We start from the raw sequence: 24236 nt of genomic DNA on the forward strand, positions 1-24236 counted from the left end.
ATGTATAATCTAACTTTAAGTTTTTATAGGCATTTAATCACTATTTATTGAATATTGCTTTTTCTTTTTACTGTGTTTATCCTGCTTCTATTAAACTTATCTAATGAATGGTTACTTTTTTTTCTTTAGAAGTGGCATTTAAAATATAGGGGCTCTACTTTTCTTTTTGTCTTAATTGATATATGTACAGTTTCATCCTTGAAGGGGATTGCAAGAGCTTAATTGCTTTGTAAATATGAACAAGAAGAATAGGGCAAACAAAATGAACTCCAAGAAACATGAAGTTTATCATTGTTGGTTTTTTTTAATACTATGAAAAACGATTCCTTTTTTCTTGCTTTTTTCATTTTTCATACTGTTTCTCCCTTCATTATATTTGATTTTGGAAGCCTGAAGATTGTATAAACTTTAATCTGAATAGGGCAAAGAAGAGGATTAAAAAAATTGAGATAGAGGACAATAACAGAACCAATGCCACAAAAGTCATCACAAAACATGTTGGAAATGGTATTTACAATAGGAGTGAGGAAGTTTTGAAGAAGTGTAAGAAAAATGAGGGATAGGGTAACATATGACAAGAAAATGATTCACTGCCTTATATACATAATTATAATGACTCTGTACATCACATTGACAATAAGTTTAACAATAAAGAATAGTATTAATACATAATTTATTTTAATATTCATAAGTTTACAAATGGATACGTATGTAGATTAGTTTGTAGTCTATATACAGTCATGTGTTGATACATCTGTTCTCTACATATCCCTACTGAGTCTACAGGTTCCAAACTATGCTTCACAAATTACTGTTGAATTTACAAATTCTGAAGGAACACCAATAAACATTTGAAATTATATACTAGGTGCCCATAATCAAACTCTCCAATTTCAACACCATTAATAAACATGAGCCACATTCTTGGAACATTTTAGAAATATATTGAGAAATTGCCAAAACGTGCATACCCTCTTGCCCAAAAAATATCACACTTTTAGCACAAAATCATGCTATCTTCAGAAATTGAAATTTCTCCCCTCAAAAGAATACATGTTTTCTGCACACATAATCTGATTTTTTCTGGCACAGGTTTTGGAGAGAACCCCCAGAATCCTTGTTTAGATGGGATTACACATGGAAGTCATTTAGATGAGAAGCTTGTATAATAAGAAATATACTTCAGAATATCAGTAGAAAAATCCCATTGACATTTTAATGTATGGAATACATAATTGGGGTAAGGTTTGTATACGAGGTCTAATATCATTACTGTTTTGTTATGTATTTATTAGGCTCTGCAATTATATCAATTTATGAAATGCAAGATGATATTCATAGGCAAACTTAAGGACAGTGAAAAATGAAGTATGATTTGTCCTCTTGGGAAACAAATATAGATTTTGATTTGATGATTGAAGTTTCTATATTCCAACCTTAACATATCTATGTGGAAAGTGACATGCTGAATAAGGACATAAATACCGAAGTATACTTCTGGATTCAAGGTAAGGGTGCATAGGTAGTGAATAGGTAGTAGAAATCAAAATGAATTCATTTGGTTGAGTGAACATCACAATTTATTAATAAATGTAAGATGTAGACAAAACTATGAGAAATGGCTTGAACTCATGGTTTGTTCATAGAAGGATTCCTGCAAAGAAATGAGAAAAATATTATTTTACTTTCTGTGGAAAATATTCGAATATATATTTGGACAAGTAATGCAATAGTAATTCGAGAGATACTAAAAAACTAATGAGAGCACATCATGTTATTTTCAAAAAAATCTTGTGTGTTTCCACTTCCATTTCCATTGAAATTTGATTGCTGTATACAAACCTCACAAATTGGACACTCTCTAAGCATTACCCTAGTCAATCTATTACTTGAGCGATTATTGTCCAGTTCTACAAAATTTAATCTAATATCACCCATTCAGGCTCAGCCATGACTTGGCACTGTTTATGAATTCGGTCTCTAATAAAATATTCATAGATGTATCATGCATCCAGAAAAACAGGAAGAAATAGTTCACGTGGTTGTATAGAAAAGGAAATACTTAATGGTTTTACAAGATAATGTTTTTGCAATGAACTTAAATCAACATGATAATTTGATCTCCATTTCAATATTTGTGAACGGATGCATAAAAACAAGCCACAAAGAGTGATTGTTTCATGAGATGTTTCCTACCAAAGGATAGGGATACCAAAGGATGAAGGGATATCATGCAAACGCTTTCAGGTACAATTACAATAAATATTCCATGGCTCAAACAAATAAACAGCTTTCCAATCTTATGTGTGGACAAAACAAATGCTATTGTGAAGTCACAATCTCATTGTGAAGTGGTATCAGGTAAATATATTCAACAGTTCCAAAAATAATTAACCTTTAAGAAACACAGGCATGCATGTCACCTCTCAGTATACTGATATATTGATATTGAAATGCACATAGAAAATTTCCATTAACTTAGGGTAACATTTCTACATTAACATTGCTTTCTCTAATATGTATGGTTATGAGAATTCTATGCCAGAGGCATATCAACATTTGGAATATATCATTGGGATCAATCCCAGGATAGGAGGCCAATATCAATGGCCCAATCATGGATTCGATACTCATTATCAAGGAAGGCACATAAAAATCCTTGATAACTTGTCATCAATTTTTAGCATGATTGAGTAAATTCAAGAATTGAAGGCAGAAAAAAATCCTCACTTTTCAATTCCGAAATCCATAGTAATGTGCCCTGCATCAACTAATGGGTGGTGAAACAGAGTAGGAAAAAATGTACACCATTTCATTTGTACACCCACAGACACAAAATTCGCATCTATAAATAGATAACAGCAATAACTGAACGCAAACTCTAATCAGCTCATGTATATACAATGACACAGCTAGGATTGGATAAATCTTTAAGAGACAAATCAGCAAGTAACATGGCCTCATACTTTGTCACAAATTCTCTCATGAATTACAGGTTCTCTAGTATCAACCACATTTTATATGCCAGAAAAAATTATGATTCCATGACATATTAGCATAAGGGAACAGAAGTAGTAATCCCACTGAGTCACATTAAGTGTTCTAATAATCAATGAAGTAAGGAAATATCACTGCCCCATCAAACATTACTCTCTGAAATTCGAGAGAAAATACATGATAGTATGAGTAGAGAGTGAATAAAATCTAACTGGCTTTATGTAGAAGGAAAAAAATCAGATATTTTGGAAATACTAGTGAGTATGGGGCATTGTTGATGAATATTGCATTGCATTCCTGTCTTTGGTTATTGTTCCTGTTGGTCATTGGGCTTGCACTTTGGGCTTGGGCACAGTCCGGGAACTCTTCAGAGATTTAATGCTCTTCTACTTGATCTACAGTGCCACTTCCAGTTTTGAGATGCTTAATTGGTGATGAGAGTGTGACAAATGTTCCTACAGGGATTCCTTGAAAACTGATCTTCAGATCTCAGCCTCCTAGAGGTTCCTAAGTGACCTCTACTCTTACCCAGAGTGTGCTGATGATTTTTAAGCTCGTATGTTCTGAACGTTCATGCACGCTGCAGGTCTACTTGTAACCATGGTTTTCCTTAAGGATAACGCTCTCTATAGTATTCGATTTTGAAAGAATTCATTCCAGAAATGAATCTTTAAAAAATCCTTGAGTTTATTAATCCGTAATTAGATCCTATGAGTCAAACGTATGAGATGCTAGAACTAAAAACATTATCACCTGGCCTGGCTCAACAGTGGTTTTGTAAACCAAAAGTCGTTTCCCAAGATATATTCCTTTTCCTCTGCATGAGGATGAGAAACAACCGAACCACAAGAATAAATGTATTCTGTTGATCAAATACTAAATTGATCTGTTCAGTTTTTAACCAAGATGCATTTTAATACTCTAATCTTCATGAATTAGAAAATTTTCATCAGATGCAAGGGTGAATTTATCTATTCCCATTACTCCTCCTCAGCACTTTCTTCACTATGTAATATTGTGTTATGTGTGACATACACCAGACAATTGAATAGAAATTCTTAGTATGTTTACTACCTTTTCAGAGGAAGAATATATGAGGCCCTACCCTAATCACTGACACATAAATTCACCTTGGTCTTATGTTGAATAAACTTTTTTTTTCCTGAACTTACCAAAGAACAAAATACTTGACAATAGTAATACATCTAGAATCTATTGACTCACTTATAAAGAGGATGAGTTTCATATTGACAAGCAAGATAAATTACAAAGAACAAAGAACTCCAGGCAAAACTCTCTGTCCTGTATTTGTCACCTTGCCATGTCAGAGGGACTTGATCTTTTGACATTCCACAACATGAAAAACACAATCTATTTTGTGACTCTAGCAGGAGAAGTTCATTCTAGCAATTACAATACTTTAAACATTCTCATAAATACTGAGATAGCATAACTTTTGTAATTACACATCTAATTTTGAATTTCTAATCTATGCCATATCCAATGTGTATTCATCCTTTATACAGTAATGTGAAATTTGAAATCCATGTATGCAGTGCTGGTTAAAAAATAGCTCTAAATACATTTTATTAATATGTATCTTTGCAATGTGCAAATTGAAAATCATCTCAAAGATCTCAAATATTTTATTTTATTTCATTTTATTTTATTTTTTCGGTCGTGGGGCTTGAACTCTGGGTCTGGGCACTGTCACTGTGCTTGTCAGCTCGAGGCGAGTGCTCTACCACTTGAGCCACACCACCACTTCCTCCTCAAATATTTTATACTAATTCATGGAAAAAATTTAAATCAGATAGTCATTCCTGTAATATTCATTAACCAATTTCAGAAGGAAGACATGGTAACCCACCCGTAAGTCTGTACATTTATCAATTGAAGATACTGCCATTTGCACTATCATAATTGATGTGATGAGTGAATCCTGAAACGATGAAAATGGGGGAAAAAGGGGATTGGTCCAATATAATACCTTTATCTATGGCTTCCCTGATTTAAGTTTAAATTTATTATAAAAGAATGAGAAGACATTCAGATAAGGTAATTCTCATTTGAAGTAATTTGGGTGATTGCATTCCTTATCTGTCCTAGTGAAACTGTACTTGACTTTTGCCACCAATCGCAAGTTCATTTATCCTATTTCCTCACGTTGAATTTTGACAGACAATAGTCGTCATAAGAAAACAGCATTTTCTTTACCTGTTGTTGCCAGAAGATTTGACTGTGCCCCAAATAAAACTTGGGCTAGGATCTTCCAAGGATTCTGCCAAAGAGAGAAATACATACTTGATTGAGGCACTAGATTAGATTGGCTCTAACATTATACATTAATAAAGAAAACAACAATGTTGACGGCCTTAATAGCCTTACAAGAAACATTTATCTGGATAATAAAGAGTGAAAACAATGAGTTCTTAGCCATGTACAAAGACAAATGATTTAAATGTTTGATTTTTTAATCATTTAGGAATGCATATATTCATATATGTTATTGATTCAATCCAAGTTGAACAAAGAGTTTTAATTTCACTCCTAAAGGAAGAAATCATACAACAGCACAGGATAAGTTGAGATTCAATAATCGAAAATACAGAAAAACCAACAAGCTTTTTACCTTTATCCCAGTCTTCCTCAGAGGAAACATATTGCCATGTATTTTCAGAACGCTTGTTTTGTTTCTCGTTCCATGTGATGTTATCTACAAACAAAAAGAAATTAACCATAAGAGTAGGATTCAGGTGCAAATAGCCTACATTGATTTGGATTGTTTTAATTATCAGGCTCACCGATATCATCTTCAAGGGAAGTTTTGTCCATACAAGTTGCAATATGTTTACTGAGTTGATCTCGTGGAACCAGGTGGCGAGCGTTAAAGGGACAAGTAGCCAATTTTGCAGCAATATCAGGATGATTCTGTGGAACAAATGTTCAAATGTGAAGAAATACTTTCAAATTTTCTCTTTAGATTTCTTTGGGCAGGATGTCTACCATGGGCTTGATACCACGGTAGGGTATTGTGCTAGTGCATCCTTTTTTAATACATATTTTTTATTGTAAGGTACTGTACAGAAGTGTTAGAGTTAGGTGAATAAGGTAATGAGAAAATTTCCTATCGAGCATTAACATTTCCTTTGTTTTTCCCCTAAGATCCCTTCCCTCCCCATCTCCCCAAATTTTCCCTCCCTCCTCTCCACCCCCGCTGCACACCTAAAGTTGTAAAGTTCATTTTCAACATAGTGTCTTGCATATTTCATTGTTACAATTTGACAAGCTGTATCCCAAATAAGTATGGAGGTTCCTCAAAAGACTCCACATAGAGCTCCTCTATGACCCAGCAATCCCACTTTTGTGCATTTACCCAAATGATCACATATAAGACCATACTAGGGCTACCACCATTATTTACCATAGCTAAGATATGGAACCAATGCAGATGCTCCTCAGAACAGGAATGGATTAAGAAAATGTTTTAAATATATATAAGATGGAATTCTATGCCTCCATAAAAAGGAATATTGCTCCATTTGTTAGGAAAGGCACAGAAAAAATTATATTAATTGAAGTGATGCAGGCCCAAAGAAACAGGTCATTGATTCCCTTATTTGGAATAACTAGTGTATTTTAGGACAAGAAGAAATGTTCAAAAGCGATGTACATAAGAGTGTAGTTGAGGAGGTGGGAGGGAGAGGATGGTAGGAGAAAAACAAAGGAGGAGGCAACAATGCTTGATGCCTCTATCACAAAGAATGGTATTGCTCCATTTGTTAGGAAATGGAAAGACTTGAAAAAAATTACATTAAGTGAAGTAAATGAGCCCCAAAGAAACAGGTCCCATGGTTTCCTTTATTTGCAATAAATAGTATATGTCTGAGACAAACAGAAAAGGTCAGATAAGATGATATTAAGCAAAATGAACCCCAACATAATGACAGAAATGATTTTTTTCTTTCTTACTATTGTTTCTAACTTATCTATAAGATATCAAGTGTTTTTTGTTGCTTTGTATGCCCCTCTCCCCCAGGCCATGTATGTCAGAAGACCTGAGGAAGATATCAGAAGAGAAGCTGGGGACTAAAAAGCCCTTGAACAGAAAGCAGTTTTAGTGTTCCAGTGAACAGTCCTAGGCTAGAGAACCATTTAGCAGGTGGCAGGAACCTAACCTGACCTCTCAGGCTCAGCTTCACCAAGGGGAAAGTCACCCTGCCCAGGCAGAGACAGAGTCGTCTTAGCCAATCTTATAAAAAAGGGAACACACCCAAATAAACTCAGAGAGGAGAATGGAAACAAATCACAGAAACAACCAAGATTCAGAACATTAAAAGGAAATACTTCTGAAACCTTTATGCTAATAGGTTTGAGAATCTGGAAGAAATGGTCTATTTCCTAGCAAATATCGACATGCTGAAACCAATTTAACAGGCCCACATCATCACTGAAATAGAAATAGCAATAAAAGACACCCATCTAAGAAAAGCCCAGGACCGAATGGATTTCCAGCCGAATTCTTCAAGGACATCAAAGCAGAACTCACACCAATTCTCATCCAGCCCTTCAAGGACATTGAAAGACAAAGCTCACTACCAAACTCCTTCTATGAAGCTATCATAACCCACAGGGACTCATCAAAGAAAAAGAACTATGGACCCATTTCTTTCATAACATTGATGCAAAATTTATCAACAAACTTTTGGCCAATTGACTTCTACAATTCTTCCAAAAAATCATACACTATGATCAAACAGAATTCATTTCAGGGATGCAAAGCTGGTTCAATATCCACAAATCAATTAATATAATTCATCACATCAGCAAGAGCAAGGATAAGAACCACATGGTTATCTCAATAGATGCAGAACAAGCATTTGACAAGATCCAACACTCCTTTATGATGAAGGCTCTGAAAAAAGTAAGAATCCTTGGAACATTCCTCAACAAAATAAAGTCTCATTATGAGAAACCTACAGCCAGCATTGTACTCTATGTTGAAAAATTAAAGCCATTTCCTCTAAACTCAGAAAGGAGACAAGGTTGTCCAATCTCTCCAGATTAATACTAGAACGTCTTATTGCTATAGACGTGATGCAAACAAAAAGGGCATCAAAATAGAATAAGATTAAGTAAAACTCTTCCTCTTTGCAGAGAACATGGTCTTGTTTTTTAAAAAATCCCATGAACTCCACTCCCAAATTACTTGAGCTGATTCAAAACATTGGCAAAGTAGCAGGCAAGAAAATTAACCCCTAAAATCAATGGCTTTTCTGTATGCCAATAATGCGAAGAGCACAGCAGAATTCAGGAAAGAAAGTCTATTCATAATAGCCCCACAGAAAATAAATTCCTAGGAAATAACCAAAGAACTGAAGGATTTCTGTTATGAAACTATAAAATTCTGAAGAAGGAAATCAAAACAGAACTTAGAAAGTGGCAAAACCTCCAATGCTCTTGGATTGGAAGGATCAACATTGTGAAAATGGCAATACTTCCCAAGGGTATCTACAAATTCAATGCAATCCCTATCAATATTCCAACCTTATTCTTCAAGGCAATAGAAGAAAGAATCCAAAAATTCATATGGAACAATAAAAGATCCTTAATAGCAAAAACGATCCTGAAAACAGAAAGAACAATGCTGGAGGAATATCAATACCAAATTTCAAACACTACTACAAAGCCATAGTAATCAAAACAGCTTGGTACTGGCACAAGAAGTGACCTCAGAAACAATGGAATAGAATTGAAAACCGAGTTATGAACCCACAGACCTATAGCGATCTAATCTTCGATAAGGGAGCTAAAAAATAGAATGGAAGAAAGACAGCCTCTTCAGTAAATGGCGCTGGCAAAATTGGTTAACGGCTTGTAGAAAACTAAAAGTAGATCCTTGTCTATCTTCTTGAACCAGAATCAACTCCAAATAGATTAAAGACCTTGGAGTCAAAGCAGACACCCTGAGAACAATACAGAATGGAATAGGAGAAAAACTAGGTCTCCTTGGCACAGGCAGAAATTTTCTTAATACTCAGAAACACACCAAATCAAAGAAAGTTTGGACAAATGGAATTGCACGAAGCTGCAGAGCTTCTGGAAGCAAAAGACATACGTAGCATACCTACTTGGAAAAATTGTATTAAGTGAAGTAAGCCAGGCCCAAAGAAACAGAGATCCCACGGTTTCCTTTATTTGCAATAACTAGTATATGTCTGGGACAAGCAGAAAAGCTTAGATAATATGATGTTAAGCGAAATGAATCCCAAGATGGGAACATAAGTTTTTTTCTTCCTTGCTATTGTCTGTAACATATTTATAAGATACCATGTGATTTTTTTGTTGTTTTGTATGTACCTCCCCCATGCATAACCGCTGTTTTCAGTCTATTTGATGTTGGTATAATTTGGGGTGGAGAAAGGAAATAACAAAATGTTTAAATAGGTATAAGATCGGTCCATTGCATTAATGAGATGTACAAGACGTTATTTTGAAAAACCAATATATAATTTGGATGGGAGTGGGGAAGGGAGTGAGAGGATGTAGTTGAAGAGATGGGAAGGATGGGAAGATAGTGAAAAACAAAGGAGAATGCAACAATGTTTGATAAGAAATGTACTAATTACCTTGCTCATGTATTTGTAACCCTTCTGTACAGCATTTTCACAATAAAAAACTTATCTAAAAAAAGACGCTTTGTCAAAAAATGAAATTTATAATTTAGGCAGAGTTGGGGGAGTGTAGTTCTGGAGGTGGGAGGGAAGGGATGGCAGGGGAAAGTCAAAGAAGGAGGCAACAATGCTTGATAAGAAAAGTACTCATTACCTTGCACATGTTACTGTTCCCCCTCTGTGTACAATATTTTCACAATAAAAATCTTCTTTAAAAATAATAAAATGTGAAAACAAGGAAATGGGCTCATTAGCATGCTTATGTAACTAAATCCTCTGTACAGTATTTTCAAAACATAAAACCTTTAAATATAAAAATGGTATTTAAATGAAATAAATGCCAAAATAGGGACACAATTGGTTTTTTCTTTCTTGCTAAAGTTTTTAAGGTATTTCTAATATACTATGTGATTTTTCTCCTTTGGGGTGTTACTTCCCCATTGTATAAACTCTGTTTTCACTGTATTTGATTTCAATGCCCTGCATCGTGTATATGCATTTTCCTAATTTGGAGAGGGGAAGGGAAAAAAACTAGTGTATCCTTTTGCAAAGGGCTAGACTGCTACAATTTTAGCCAAAGCACTTCTTCTCTCTGTACTCATTTGATAGTGGAGATACGAATGTTTATGACTCTCCTGCCTGGGCTGGCCTTAAAAAAATATCTTGATCTCAGACTCTCGGGTTGTTATTCTTTCATGAGGAACCAGTGCCAGGTTCCATAAATTGCATATTGAACTTTAGGAACCTACATATACACTCAATTCAGCCCTCTGTTTATGCAAATATGGGTTATTTATATACAATTAACAAATGCATAGAAAGGGTGATTGAAAATATATTTGAATATATCCAAAATTAATGGTCATCACATATGTTTTCTTTATAAAAAACAGCAGAAACTCTGCTTCCCCTACAGATCTGGAACTTATTGTAGCAGTGTTACATGAAGAAAAAAATAATTTTCTACCCACAATTCTGTGAAACTTCAAATATTATGAAATTTTTGGTGAAACTAAGAGCAATGTTGTAATCAATACCCTAAATATAGAAAAGACACACAATGCATCTCCCACATTATCAGTCTACAACCATGTCTTGAAAACTTAAGTATCCAAACTAAATTCTAGGCCATATGATAATACAGTGGGCATTTTAACAAAGTATTTTAATGTTTAAGAATACCATTAATTTACATTTTGACAATTAGGCATGGGGAGAAAAAGGAAGCCACCTCTAATGTTTATGAAATATGCCACACACAGTTTAACATAATTGCACACACAAAATATTTTGCCTTTGTTCTGCTTTGAATAGAAATCTAGAAATACATCTCTAGAAATAAATAAGTTGGATTTTCATTGTCTTATTTTCCATTACATGATGCAGAGATTTAAAAGAAATACAAAAATTTCTGTATTACATTTCTGCACACTGTATCTCTCATATTTTCGCATACATTTCCACAATTCATTATAAAAACAATACACAAATTTATCCATGAACTAAAGAAATTATGTAATATAAACATGTTCCAATAAAACATTACCTTTCTACATTTCACAAGATGGTAAGGGAACCTGCATGATCTGATTTTGTGATTTTTATCATAGGGACACTGCAATAACCTCTCAGGATCCACAGATTCCTCTGAAAGAGAAAAATACCTCAGGAAAATCAATATATTGGGGAACATGTAAGTCTACAATGTTATTTCCCTTATGAACTCTACCTTAACTCAGGATTCCTATTTGAGAATATAGATTCAAATGTGACAAAGAGTACTACTCTGGAATTTAACTACTGATGTACTCTCAGTTCCTAGTAGGTAGTTCTTACTTTTTAGTATTATGAAAAATATTTATTCTAGTTAAAAATTATTGATTTGAGTCAAATAGAAGAGCTAGCTTGATTTATCTTCTGAGAGCATACATCTATTGAGCATCCCTGATTCAATTGCTTTCTTATATTTCAATCTAGAATGTGCCCATAATTTATATTCTTTTTCACCTTTCAATCTAGCAAATCAAAAGTCAAAATTTTAATTTTCAAAATGTCTAAGGTTTCATATTGAATCAGGAGAAATCCTACTATCCTGTTCTCTCAGCTTCTATAAATATAATTTCTATGATTCCAAAAAAAAGAAAAAAACATATCATGAACTAGACCATTTAAAATAATTTCCCAAAACAAATACGTAAACACGTTTACCTTTTTCCATTGTGACAGGCAGATAAATATCAGCAATTCCTGTGGATAAAAAAATTCTCTGAGAGAAAACATGACTAAATACTTCAAAACAATGTATCTTAAATGTTATTTCCTCAGCGATATGAAAAACCACTGAGTAGAACCTATTCATCTCTAATACTTTTTGTTGCTAGACACACGTGAATTGAAATACATTAGTATCTGTCACCCTCACATATTAGGGTCACTTATAACAAGCTATAGAAATTGACTTTTCTACTCAAAAAAATTATAATTACCAGGCATTTTTTTCTTCATCATAACAGAGGATGATGCCTCATGACAACTTTTAAGGGAATTTGGAAAAGGTTTTCTAAATTATAAATGTCTGGATTAAAAAGTTCTGAATTCCATTTTACAAATATCTAATACCTATTGAAAATATGCACTCCGCTGAAGGATGTGCTATTCTCATAGAAATGTCATGATTCCTATTCAGATTCTAAGATCAGTATGGAGTATTAATCAGATAACTGCTTCTTAGAGAGGATATGTATCACAAAGCAAAGGAATCATTGAGACTGGTTAGAGTCAAAGTTTGAGATCAGTGCTGTGTTTCAATAGGTAGTAAATTTCAGCAGTACAGTGTCTAGTGGCCATGAAGCAGAGCCTAAGGCATTAAACATGTGATTGCTTTGACACACATAAAAGTGACGGGAATAAAAGTGAATTCAAGTTCCCCAGAATGGAAATAGCTATTTTCTGAGGTCTGAGGAAGTAAAGAATTTTCGTTCTTTTACCCAGGGAACAAGCCTAGTTGGAGAAAATGATAAGAACTACATTTGGATGTCAGGAGTAGAAAGCGATAAATCTCCCAGTCACATACAAGAGCCAAAAAGATGATTTACAGGTATAAGACATAAAAGTAGGAAAAGAGGGCAAGGGACTGTTACCTGTCTCCTTCAGTTAATTGGATTACCGAAGAAGTCAAGATCTTCCTCCCCACAACGGACGCTGTCCCACTAGTTGGATTTCCACAGTAACAGCTACTTCTGTATAACGACTTCTCTGGGTGGGGTCACCGTTATTGTGATGTAGCTCATAATCCTCACTTCCGTTTTACAAACTGATGGATCTCAGCCACACTTCCGCATATGACAACGGAAGTGTTGACTTCCGGCCTGAACCCGGAAGAAAAAGTCCCATTTCCTTTTAGTATGCGTTGGTGGATTCCAATTCAGTAGACTAGAAATGTGTGAGTATTCAGTAGAGGAATAATGTGAATGAATGTATCACACTTTTGATGTACACATCAACTACTGATTCCTATTAAATTGCTCTACCTGGACATCTATACACTTTCTATATAGCAACAATAAATCAATCTTTACGCATTATTCTTCCCTTGTTTACTTTTTTTTTTTTGGTCGGTGGTGGGGCTTGAACTCTGGGCTTGGTGCTGTCCCTGTGCTCTTCAGCTCAAGGCAAGCACTCTACCGCTTGACCTACAGTGCTAATTCTGGTTTTCTAGTGATTTATTGGAGATAAGAGTCTCACGGACTTTCCTGAGGATCGAATCTCAGCTCCTGAATAGCTTGGATTACAGGTGAGCCACCAGCGCCCAGCTTCCTTGTTTAGTTTCTTTACTCATCAATATTTTTATTAGGAGACAATTTCACATAACACAGTTCTAGAATTTAATCATCTTCTGCCAAAAACTTTCCTTAGCCTTCCTTGTAGATATGCTTGATCTTTGTACATAACTTTTTATTCACATTTTTATTAATATTCATAAGATTAATGTACTCTAGTATTTATCAAAGCAACTAGTCACAAATATTAAATGAAAATAGCAAGAGAGAGACAAATTCCCGATGAATTTTTCCATTTATATATCACATATTTTTACTTATACAAATATTAATTTACTGTATACTATAAAATACACATATAAAAGCTTTACAGAAATACCTGTGAATGGATGGCTTTATATAGATATATATGTATATATATATAACATACATGTATATATATATATATATACAGCTTTTGCATTATTTAATCAACAATAATATAAACTACATGCAAATTTTCTGCAATATAATTTATGATTATAGAATTTACAACTCGAGTCTATTGAGTGGTTTATGTAGAACACATGAAATTCAATTAGTTTTTAATAAAATAGGAAGTTATTATGCAAACTTTGGGAAGATGGATTGAAGTGTTTCTAATATAAAGGGTAGTACATAATATATGCCACAGCTTTAGTATTATAGAGATTTCGTATCATGATTTTTATACTTTCATTTAAAAATATACCAAAGACTATTGGGAAAAATATCTATGCTGGAATTATGTATTCTCAGTGGCAAGATCCTTCATTAAATAACTAGTGTATATGAACAAACTACTGTAAATTAAATGAAGACAGGATGTTTTCAGTGTACAAATTTGTCTGCTTTGAATAGCTGTTTTATGAATCCCGAGGAACTAAAGCATAGCAGTATTTCTATGGGTAGAAAAATATAATGTGGTTTCAGATAATTGAAATGAACCGACATGGGAGAGAAGAAATAAAAGACCATGATTTGTCATTAAATGGCGAATCTGGAAACATCTCTAAATTAAACAAAAAACATGGACAGGTAGGTACAGGTGAAAGGATGGTGCGGCAGTGCTTAATATCTCTTGAAGTCAATCAGACACACCTTAGCACAGTGGAGCCCTCTTGGAAGTAGAAACGATTCCCATCAGAAGGCTTCTCAAAAGTAATGATCAGGTTTGTAAGTTTCTATTATGTGTATGTTTATCACACGGATATTACAGTGTTCACGTAAGGATCGTTATCTTAGGACTGTAAGGAAATGTTGTGTTTCTATCAATTGAATAAAACTCTAAGACATTATCCAACTTCTTCTTACACTTAAATGAACTGTATTGAAATTCAGTACATTTGATTTCTACATGTAATTCTTCCTGTTATTGATCAGCACATACTCTGATCCTCATTGGCATTCCTTCTGTTAAGCCAACAGTGTTTTCCCTCCCTTCATTGTGTTCAAAGAGGCTACTCTATACATGACACTTGTACTAAAAACATGTTCAAGTACAAGTAATAGAGATACATTTAAACATGAAGTATGTAGGAATTAAGCACATTGTACAGATGGAGTAAACTTTGACTGGTTTTGTTCATAGAATTTGCCTTACATAGTGACAATTACAAATAGCACAACTTACATGCATTTCTAAAATAGAATGATAATGTAGTATAGCTATTGAAGAAATACTAAAAAGTCACTGAATTTGTATTCTGGTAGTTGACATTTAAGCATTTATGAACATTTTCAATTTGAACTAAGAACATTTGGGCCAAAAGTGCACATAGGCTTAGTAACAGTGAAAATGAATTAATGAAACTTTTCCTTTGTGGCGATACTAGACTCAAATTAACAGGGAGTTATGTGATACACTGTACCAAAGTGGATTCTCACCAATCACAATTTTCTGAGGTAAACATTCATGAATTGATTGATGTTAGAGATATAAAGGGTCCCTCTAAAATGGAGGCATGCACATAATTCTCAATGACTATTACCCACATTCACTATCTTGTAAAGTAATTTCGTGCCTGGAAAACAGCATAGCACAGAGTCACAAAATGTAATCATTTATATTTCCTCTACTTATGATACATAGGCTCCCACTTTCCTGCCATGAACCCTTTTGGAAAAATGTAGACATTTAAAAGCAACGATATATTTCCGTATTTGCGTTTGTCAATGTCTGGAAGGGCAAAAATAATCTCTTTATATTGTCAAATATTTCCACTATAATATTCCATGTGATAGATTGCTCCTTCCTACGTTGATTCCTTGAGACTTCTACAGTCTCTACACAATCCAATATTTATAGAAAATGCTGAGATTCACAGGTAGACTTTATTAACTGGATTTCATGTAAATATTTGTGTTGAATCAATCCAAAGTGTTGTACTTACATTCAAATATTTCTGCAAAAAATATGCACATCTCCACATATAACCTCGTTTCAGAACCACCATATCTGGTAATCATATTCTGAATTCACATATATAACCTACATCCTAACTATATTGTTCCAATTTCTTTCTAAAGGTTGATCCTCATAAAATGTGCTTGAAACACCAGCCCAATTTGCAACAGGAATGTATTTAGTGCAACACTGTCTGAAAATAAATTGCATTTTCAGAAAGAAGAGGTAATACTGGTTTTATGAATAATGAAAGACTTTTCTGGAAAAATTAATATTAATTGATGATTGTACTATTGTGTAAAACTAATTGCTAAAATTGGTATGAACTTTTGTATTGTGTTCTTATGGGACATGAGTATTTGCAAAATGTGAAGTTAACAGGTTGCTTAGTGTCAATCCCAATGTTATATAAGATTGTAATTTATCTTTGACTCAAGTAAGAAAAATGATCATATAAATTTTTCAAAAATTCTCATAAAATTCAGGCTCACACCTGTAACCCTAGCAATTCTACAGGATGAGATCTGAGGATTGCAGTCCAAAGCCATCCACTGCAGGAAAACCCATGTGACAACTCCAGTTACCTACTAGAAAACTTTAAGTTGCACTAGCCTCAAGTAGTGAAGGGATCACCTTCAGCTGAAGATGCAGGGAAAGAGTTCAATATCCAAAACGAACAAAAATATACTCTCAGGAAGAAGTATTTTTGAAAATTCATTCTTGCCTTTACATATTTTCATATGTCGTTGTATATTCTGAAAGACATGGAATGATAGCCTTTCTTGATTCCCTTTCTCCTTCATATTTCAGGCCATTGTTTTTGTTGGCATATTTTGTTAATATTCAATAAGCAATTTCTGTTTTTATTTATACTTTTATTACTACCATAGTAAAGTCTCAGTGTATTGGCACTGATGACTCTTACCTCATATGAAGCACAGAGAATATCTGAAAAAAGAATTTGAAATATTAATATAGATGCTTAAATTCAAAATCATTCCGGTTATTACACTGTTGAATTCATTATTTCATATTACAATGTCAAACATTTTTTTTGTCCCTTTCGTCAATTTGTTTTGAACCAAACAGATTTGAACCCACATTAGAGAATTTCACGACTTCAAGTAGCATGCAGTGTAAATAAAACTTTAGGCCCTTTTATGTGACACTTTCATTTGACAATATTCATAAAAAGAACGGTCTCTTAAATGTCTATCTCCATCCATTTTTTAGAACTCTAAACAATGTTCAAACTTATTTTGTACTTCTTGCTCTATTAACATAATGTACAATTACCTCTGATTTTATTACTACACATAAAATGGAAGAGAATAAAACTGTGTTATGTATGCATAAGCAAAGAATAATGAGAAAACAATATATCCACTTGGAGAATTTTGCAGAATACAGAAAATTACACCAAGGCACATATCTTATAATAATAAGAATATTTCATGAAATTTATTATATGAAAGAATAGTAGAAGGATGTTAAACTGCTGTATGTGCGCCATTATTATCTGTTTCCGTTGACACAAGCACAAGTTGATCTGAGAGTACTGGTGTCAGGAAATGAAATTCTGCATTTTTGCCCTATTACCTTAATAGAAACCCGTATCAAGGGAGACATTCTAAAAGGTGACAATTGTTGGTTAAAAACCCAACTAGTGGGGATGATATCTTTCTTTGTATGGAAGGCATCCTGTTTTATTTTACTGACTCCGATTTACTTTAGAAGATATACCAAGATGTACCACTTTTTTCCACCTTCCAAACAGTTCCTGAAGGTTTGGCTTTTGGATATTTCTAAATTATTCAATAATGAACAGATAATACCATTGTATCTTCACTTTCCCATGTCTTTTTTCATCGTATTTTCTCAAAATTTAATCGTATGTACAACAGAAACAGGATGCTTCTGCTCCTATCAGTTTAGAAAACTACAGTATCAAGCAATTCTAAAGGCAAAAGTTATTGATATTCATGCTAAAAGGTTTGAATACCAGAAAATATTTATATTTCTTCTCTTTTGTGGTTCAGAATCGCTGCACATGTGTATTACGAGTTTTGCTTCCTTTTAAAACAGAGTTCTAAGAACAGTTTTGGGGTAATTTATCCCAAAGTTCCTTTTTTAAAAAACAATTTTCATTATGATATTCTTGTGCAAAATTTCGTAGCTGAGCGCAGGTGGCTCACACCTCCAATCCTAGGTGGTTGAGACCTTTGCTTATTCCATCAGATCCACTCAAGTGGAACTCATGTATTTTAGAACACTGGAAGCATCGCAGTGGTTCAAACTACTAGAGGTCTGGCCTGAACAAAAATACCTTAGAGATATAGGAAGGGCCCTAAATTCAAGCAAAATAACCTATCCAAAAAAACTTTCTGGTATTCATCAGAAGTCGTCAGTTGCAAAAAAAGGAATAATAACAGCTAACATTAACTGCTAACAGATATTAAACATTAGTAAATATTTCACAAACCGTTTCCAACAATTTGAAATACAATTGTGAATTGAACCCTCCTGTCATATGTTACCAAGACAAGCACTAAAAATATGGTAACACATTCAAGGTCTGGAAATATATAAAAAATAATGTCCACTTCATATCTATTTTTGTTTAATTTACTATATTATAAAAACCTATATTGAGTACTTCCCTCTTTCATACTGTTTTAAAATATACTTATTTAGTAGTAGCTATGAGAAAATCCCAGACGACTATGTGTTGTTTCAGAAAACAGTTTTACATTCACAGGTCTTGGACTCTTTTCCTCATGTCATATTCTAAAACATAGGTTTCACTACATGTTTAATATATTACACAGTGTAACATATTTCCTTGGTAAAGGTAAGTTTAAAATACATATATTTGCAAGCAGTTACTTTATTCCTTGCTGGATAAAATTCACTGAGGAGAAAAGGACACTGCCCTCCAGTAGCCTTATTTCAGTGGCTGAAATATTATACAGTTATTTTTTGCTGGGAATATTTTTAGCTCACGGATATATACTTCCCTAGATCAAAGAGACCATCAAAACAAGAGTGACATAAAATACTTTCTATGTAGGTATTAAAAAGTTACGATCTTATTTCTGGTGAGTTAGATGCTAAAAAGACACCAGCAACATACTTTGATTCCAGATAACATGGAAATGGAATCTTCCCTTCGGTCTTTCGGCCAAAAGGGAGCATTTCAATTGAGATAGCTGGCGCGGCGATGAAGGACCTGAGAACGCGAAATGATTACGTCATTGTTACATTAAGTATGGTCCCAACCAGAGGAGACGTTAGAAGTGACACTGCAAATGATATGTCTATTTGATGGAAGGGTTTCGGGTTGTTTTTGGTGGGTCTACTTATTTTTAGCAGATTCCTTAATGTACACACAATACTTTTCACTCTTCTCATTTATGTTATTTCTTTTATTCTTAGATCTAAACATTACTCATATTGATAGCTTTTCTGAATATCAGTTGTTGTCTTCCTACAAGTTCTTTGACATGTCGAGTTTTCTAGGTTAAATTGAAATGCCAGGACACTATGCTCTGAAGCATTTTTTATATCATGGAATGATAGCACCAATCACTAAATTTCTGTCCGAATATTCTATCACCTCTCCAAATTTATGCTATAGTTTTTGCTAGGATGGTCTTCAGCAATATTTCCTAGCAGTTCTGAATAGAAGACATGTAAGTATTAAAGTATACTTTGGAAAAATGACTTTATCTGATTCGATGAATTTTCCTATGAAAATATATTTTCAGTACACTCCAGAGAATTTTCAGTCATAATTTTGAATTGTGATCCACAATGTATAAAAGTACTATGAAATTCAGTAAACAATATATATATATATACAAATAAATTTTATACCAAATTTTGTTTGTAAACACCATCTGAATATTTCTGTGAATTTGTCTGCTTATCCTTCATATACACAAATAATACCACTGGATTACAAATTCTTCATTTCTAAAATATGGCTTCAAATAAATTTAGTAGTTATACTCATGTGCTATATCCTGAAATAATATTGCAATTTTCTTCACATCAACATAGAAATTTTCAAGTTATAAACTGAGGCAACACGGTTTAATTACTCCATGATAACTCAAAGCTTTAAACCTCATACTGAATATGTTTAAATATGTATAACATAATTTTTCTAGGAGGGAAGTATTACAATATTCTAAAGATTTGTTTTGAGAGAACATTTGAAAACATAGATCTCACAGCAATACTTTCCGTCTTATCTTCAAATACTTTTTAAATCTTTGTTTTGGTTCGTAGGGATGAACTGTTACTATGTGTATGCTTAAGCCTTTCTCTATTCATACCAATTTATTTGTCTCTCATATGTATGTGTCTGAAATATTTATTTTGATATGCTGCAGTCTTGTTTCACCTTATACTTCCACACTTTCATAAACAATTTTTTTCTTATATTAATAAGGGAATCATCAATGGTCCCATTATTTTAACAGGATTAACCTGAACACAGTTAAGTACAATATGTTACCATGAAAACCCAATTCCATCCTACACTATTGCCTTCCTACCACCTAATTTGGAAAAGCACTAAGTGTTCTATCATCTAAACTAATACCAAATACTGATGTCTCCCAACACTAGTGTTCTCAAGATACAGATATGATAAAACAATTTTTAACAGGAGTCAGTCTTCAGAACCGCTTATGATTGATGTGTAGAATTGAATAATTCACACATCATTCATATACTTATGAAAAGATAGCTAATTATTCCACAGCTTTCTGAATCTGTCCCTAAAAATACTACGTACTGTCACTGTTACTATGTTGCAAATATTTGTATTTTTCACACTTCATAATGGAATAAAAATTATTGCATCACTCTGGGATGCAAGAGTTTTGGAAAATAGCAATGGAGAACAGAACGGGTAATGAATTCATATGAAATCATGAATAAACTACTTCCAAAGTTAGTACATTTTATTGTGATCATTTTTGAATATCTGTAATTCCCAGTAGTACACTCGGGTTAATAAATGAGATTTATTTCCAAAAGTTCTACAAAAAATTGTGGAGATTTTGCATTCGCGATAACATTAAATTGGAAAAAGTATACTGAAACTATAGAACTTGTGCAATGATTCCATAACAACAAAATGGTAAGAAATGACACTAGAGAAATATATGTATTAGAAATACTTACCAGAAAATATATTGGGTATGACCTGTAAAACTTTGGGAGGGGATTATGGATTTAAAAAGGATAGACAAATAGGGAAAGGGGTATCATGTTCACCAAGAATTGTGCTCCTTATCTTTCTTATGTAACTATACCCTCTCTCTACATAACCATGAAAATAAAATTAAAAGAAAAAGAAAAGAAGACCTAACTCCTATAAAAGATGGAATGACTAATGGTACATATGCCTTATTCAAAACCATTTTAAAAAGATGCCAATGATAATATCTATTAGTAATTCTTTGAATACCACTTGTGCAATTAGCTCTTTGTTGGATATACAAGACAAATAGAAACCAAAAGAATTTTAGGATAATTAGCCAAGGCTATGTTTAAAATTCTGATATCTAGATCAATCCTGAATATACTTATTAGTTATTTTCAGATTACAGATTCCATGTTAAGCTCTTTTGCTTAGGAAATATATAAATAGTATTTTGTCATATTCTTTGCATAAACCCCTCATTGGAAACATTTCTCATTTGCAAAACTGAGTTTTAGTTAATAAATAGGTGATGACTAAGATCAGAAGAGTTTTATTTTCCCCTCCCATTCAATATGAACAATTTTTTGAAAGGGCATGCCTCTCATTCGCAGGGAGCCAGAGAATGATTCTTCATAATTGCTTCAAAGCAAAATCAAGTGTATTTTATTTTCTCACAATAGTTAATTAATTGTTCAATAGAATGTAAGATGAACAAATGTTCAATAAAATTACTGATATATATGTGTGTGTGTGTGTGTGTGTGTGTGTGTGTGTGTGTGTGTGTGTGTGTGTGTGTGTGTGTGTGTGTGTGTGTATGTATGGTAAAAATCATCATAGTATCATCACTAGATTAGATTTACCAGTGATATATTTTCCACTTTACATATAACTTTTAATACCACGTAAATCATTACAAAATTTGATATCATATAGAATTTGTATACAGATCAATGTTCTCCATGCACAAGATGCACAGTGACATTTTCAAGAAAATTTTTAGACATGAATACACTGCTCTCCAGAGTTGTGACAGAATCATTCTGTAAGAGGTGATCATCTAGTAAAATGACTGAAATATTATGAAAGGTTTATTTTCCAGTAGTTACTCATATTGAAGGATATACATAAAGAAGAAATATATGCTGAACAATTTAAGAACGTGATTCTTCAAAACTCTATTGGAACTAGCAATACAAAAAATTATACTACAATGAGAAATAGTGAATTCATCAGTTTTATAAAATATTCCGCAGCCTGTTTCATCTTTCCTTTGTTTTATCTTGGTACTTCTGGTGTCTGAATTTAGAGCCTCACTCTTACTTGACAAGATCTCTACCATTTTCCCATAATATGTATGTGCTTTGTCATATGTTGAGCCTCTTTTACCACTGGTTGTTTTTGAAGTAGATCTCACTCTATGATTTCCTATTTATTTTTGAGAGGATTCTGCTTGCTATACAGGCACACACCAAGAGAGACCACAATTACATATTTTATAGGCTTCCTTTTGTTGCTGGGATGATAGGAACAGGTCATCACTTCCAGTTTCCCTTGGTCAAGATAGTGTTTTATGGGCATTTCTGTCTGGACTGGCGTTGAACTTTGATTCTTCTTTTCTATGCCTTCAAAGAAATTGGGATTATAGGTACCAGTCAGTGGTATTCAGTATAATTTGGGAATAAATACATCTTCATTTCATATTCCAGCTTCATCTTGAGCTTTTCAAGTAGCCCAGAGTCACTTAAACCCAATATTCTCCTGCCTATTTCCCAAGTGCTGTGATTATAGGCAATCACTGATATGCCAGATTTTTTAATATTTTACATTCACATAGCATATATGTATGAGTCATCAGCATCTGGATCTGTATCTCCTTGCTTCTTCTTTTTCTTCCTACCTTGATTCCTTCCTTAATTGCTTGCTTGCTTGCTTCCTTCCTTCCTTCCTTCCTTCATCCTTCCTTCCTTCCTTATTTATTTCCTTCTTTACTTCCCTTCTTCTTTCTTTTGATATATTCCAGTCTATGAACTTGCAATCCTCCTGCCACAGCCTGTTTCAGCTAGTATCAAGTTAACCCTACACACACACACACACACACACACACACACACACACACCACAACCACCACCACCACCACCACCACCACCAAAAAAATGATATACAAATATAGTTGCTGAGAAGTATGATTAGCCAAGTACAAATACCTCTTTCAATTATATTTTATATATGTATTTTATTGTAAAAAGTCTGTACAGAGATGTTACACTTGCATGAGTAAGATAATGAGTACATTTCCTACTAAGCATTTTTATCTCCTCCTTTTTTCTCCCTACCATCCCTTCCTCCCCACTTCCACAACTCCTTCCTTCTGCTCCCCCCTCCCGAAGTTGTAAAATCCCTTCTCAGCATAATGTATTATACATAACATTGTTACAATGATCAACATGTATCCTTATTGAAGCATTTTGTAATTTCCCTTCCCCTCACCAAATTAGAAAAAAATGTATATAGAAGATGCAGGGCGCCATCATCAAATACACTGAAAACCAGACTTATAAGCTGGAAAAAAATATATGAAAGAAACAAAAAATCACATAGTTTATTATAAAGCTATTAAAAACAATAGCAAGAAAGAAAGAAAGCACTTATGTCCCTCTCTTTTGGTTCATTTCTTAACATCATTCTATATGGTCATATGTACTTAGCTTTTGAGATTTTCTGTTTGTCCTAGACATATACCAGTTGTTGAAGATAAAGGACACCATGGGACCTATGTTTCTTTGTGCCTGTCTTACTTCAATTAATATAATTTTTTCCCAAGACTTTCCATTTCCAAACAAATGGAATGGTGTCATGCTTTCTAATGGAGGCAGAATTACATTTTGCATATAGATAGATAGATACATATATTTTATATAGATAGATATGTATATAGATAGATACATATGTGTATATAGATAGATACATACATATATATGTATCTATCTCTATATAGATACATATATATGTATATATGTATATATTTTTTTTCTTGTCGATTCATTTACTAAGGGGCATCTGGGTTGGCTCCATATCTTAGATATGATAAATAATGCAGCAATAACATAGATTTGCTGGTAGCTTTAGTATATGCTTGTTTGTGC

General features: G+C 33.5%; 1 protein-coding gene across 1 annotated transcript; it reads right to left on the minus strand.

The window, feature by feature from the left end:
• Positions 1–1621: 1621 nt before the first annotated feature.
• On the minus strand, positions 1622–12873 carry LOC138829963 (gametocyte-specific factor 1-like). The gene is made up of 7 exons (XM_070026453.1): positions 12812–12873; positions 11880–11918; positions 11218–11318; positions 5802–5928; positions 5630–5713; positions 5215–5278; positions 1622–1654 (listed from the first exon to the last, which is right to left on the minus strand). Exons 2-7 carry the CDS (start codon positions 11887–11889, stop codon positions 1630–1632), a joined length of 411 nt encoding a protein of 136 aa, XP_069882554.1. The 5' UTR covers positions 11890–11918; positions 12812–12873; the 3' UTR covers positions 1622–1629.
• Positions 12874–24236: the final 11363 nt, after the last annotated feature.

Source organism: Dipodomys merriami, unplaced genomic scaffold, assembly GCF_024711535.1.
Source record: "Dipodomys merriami isolate MVZ:Mamm:240054 unplaced genomic scaffold, mDipMer1.0.p SCAF_18, whole genome shotgun sequence".
Classification (NCBI taxonomy): domain Eukaryota; kingdom Metazoa; phylum Chordata; class Mammalia; order Rodentia; family Heteromyidae; genus Dipodomys; species Dipodomys merriami.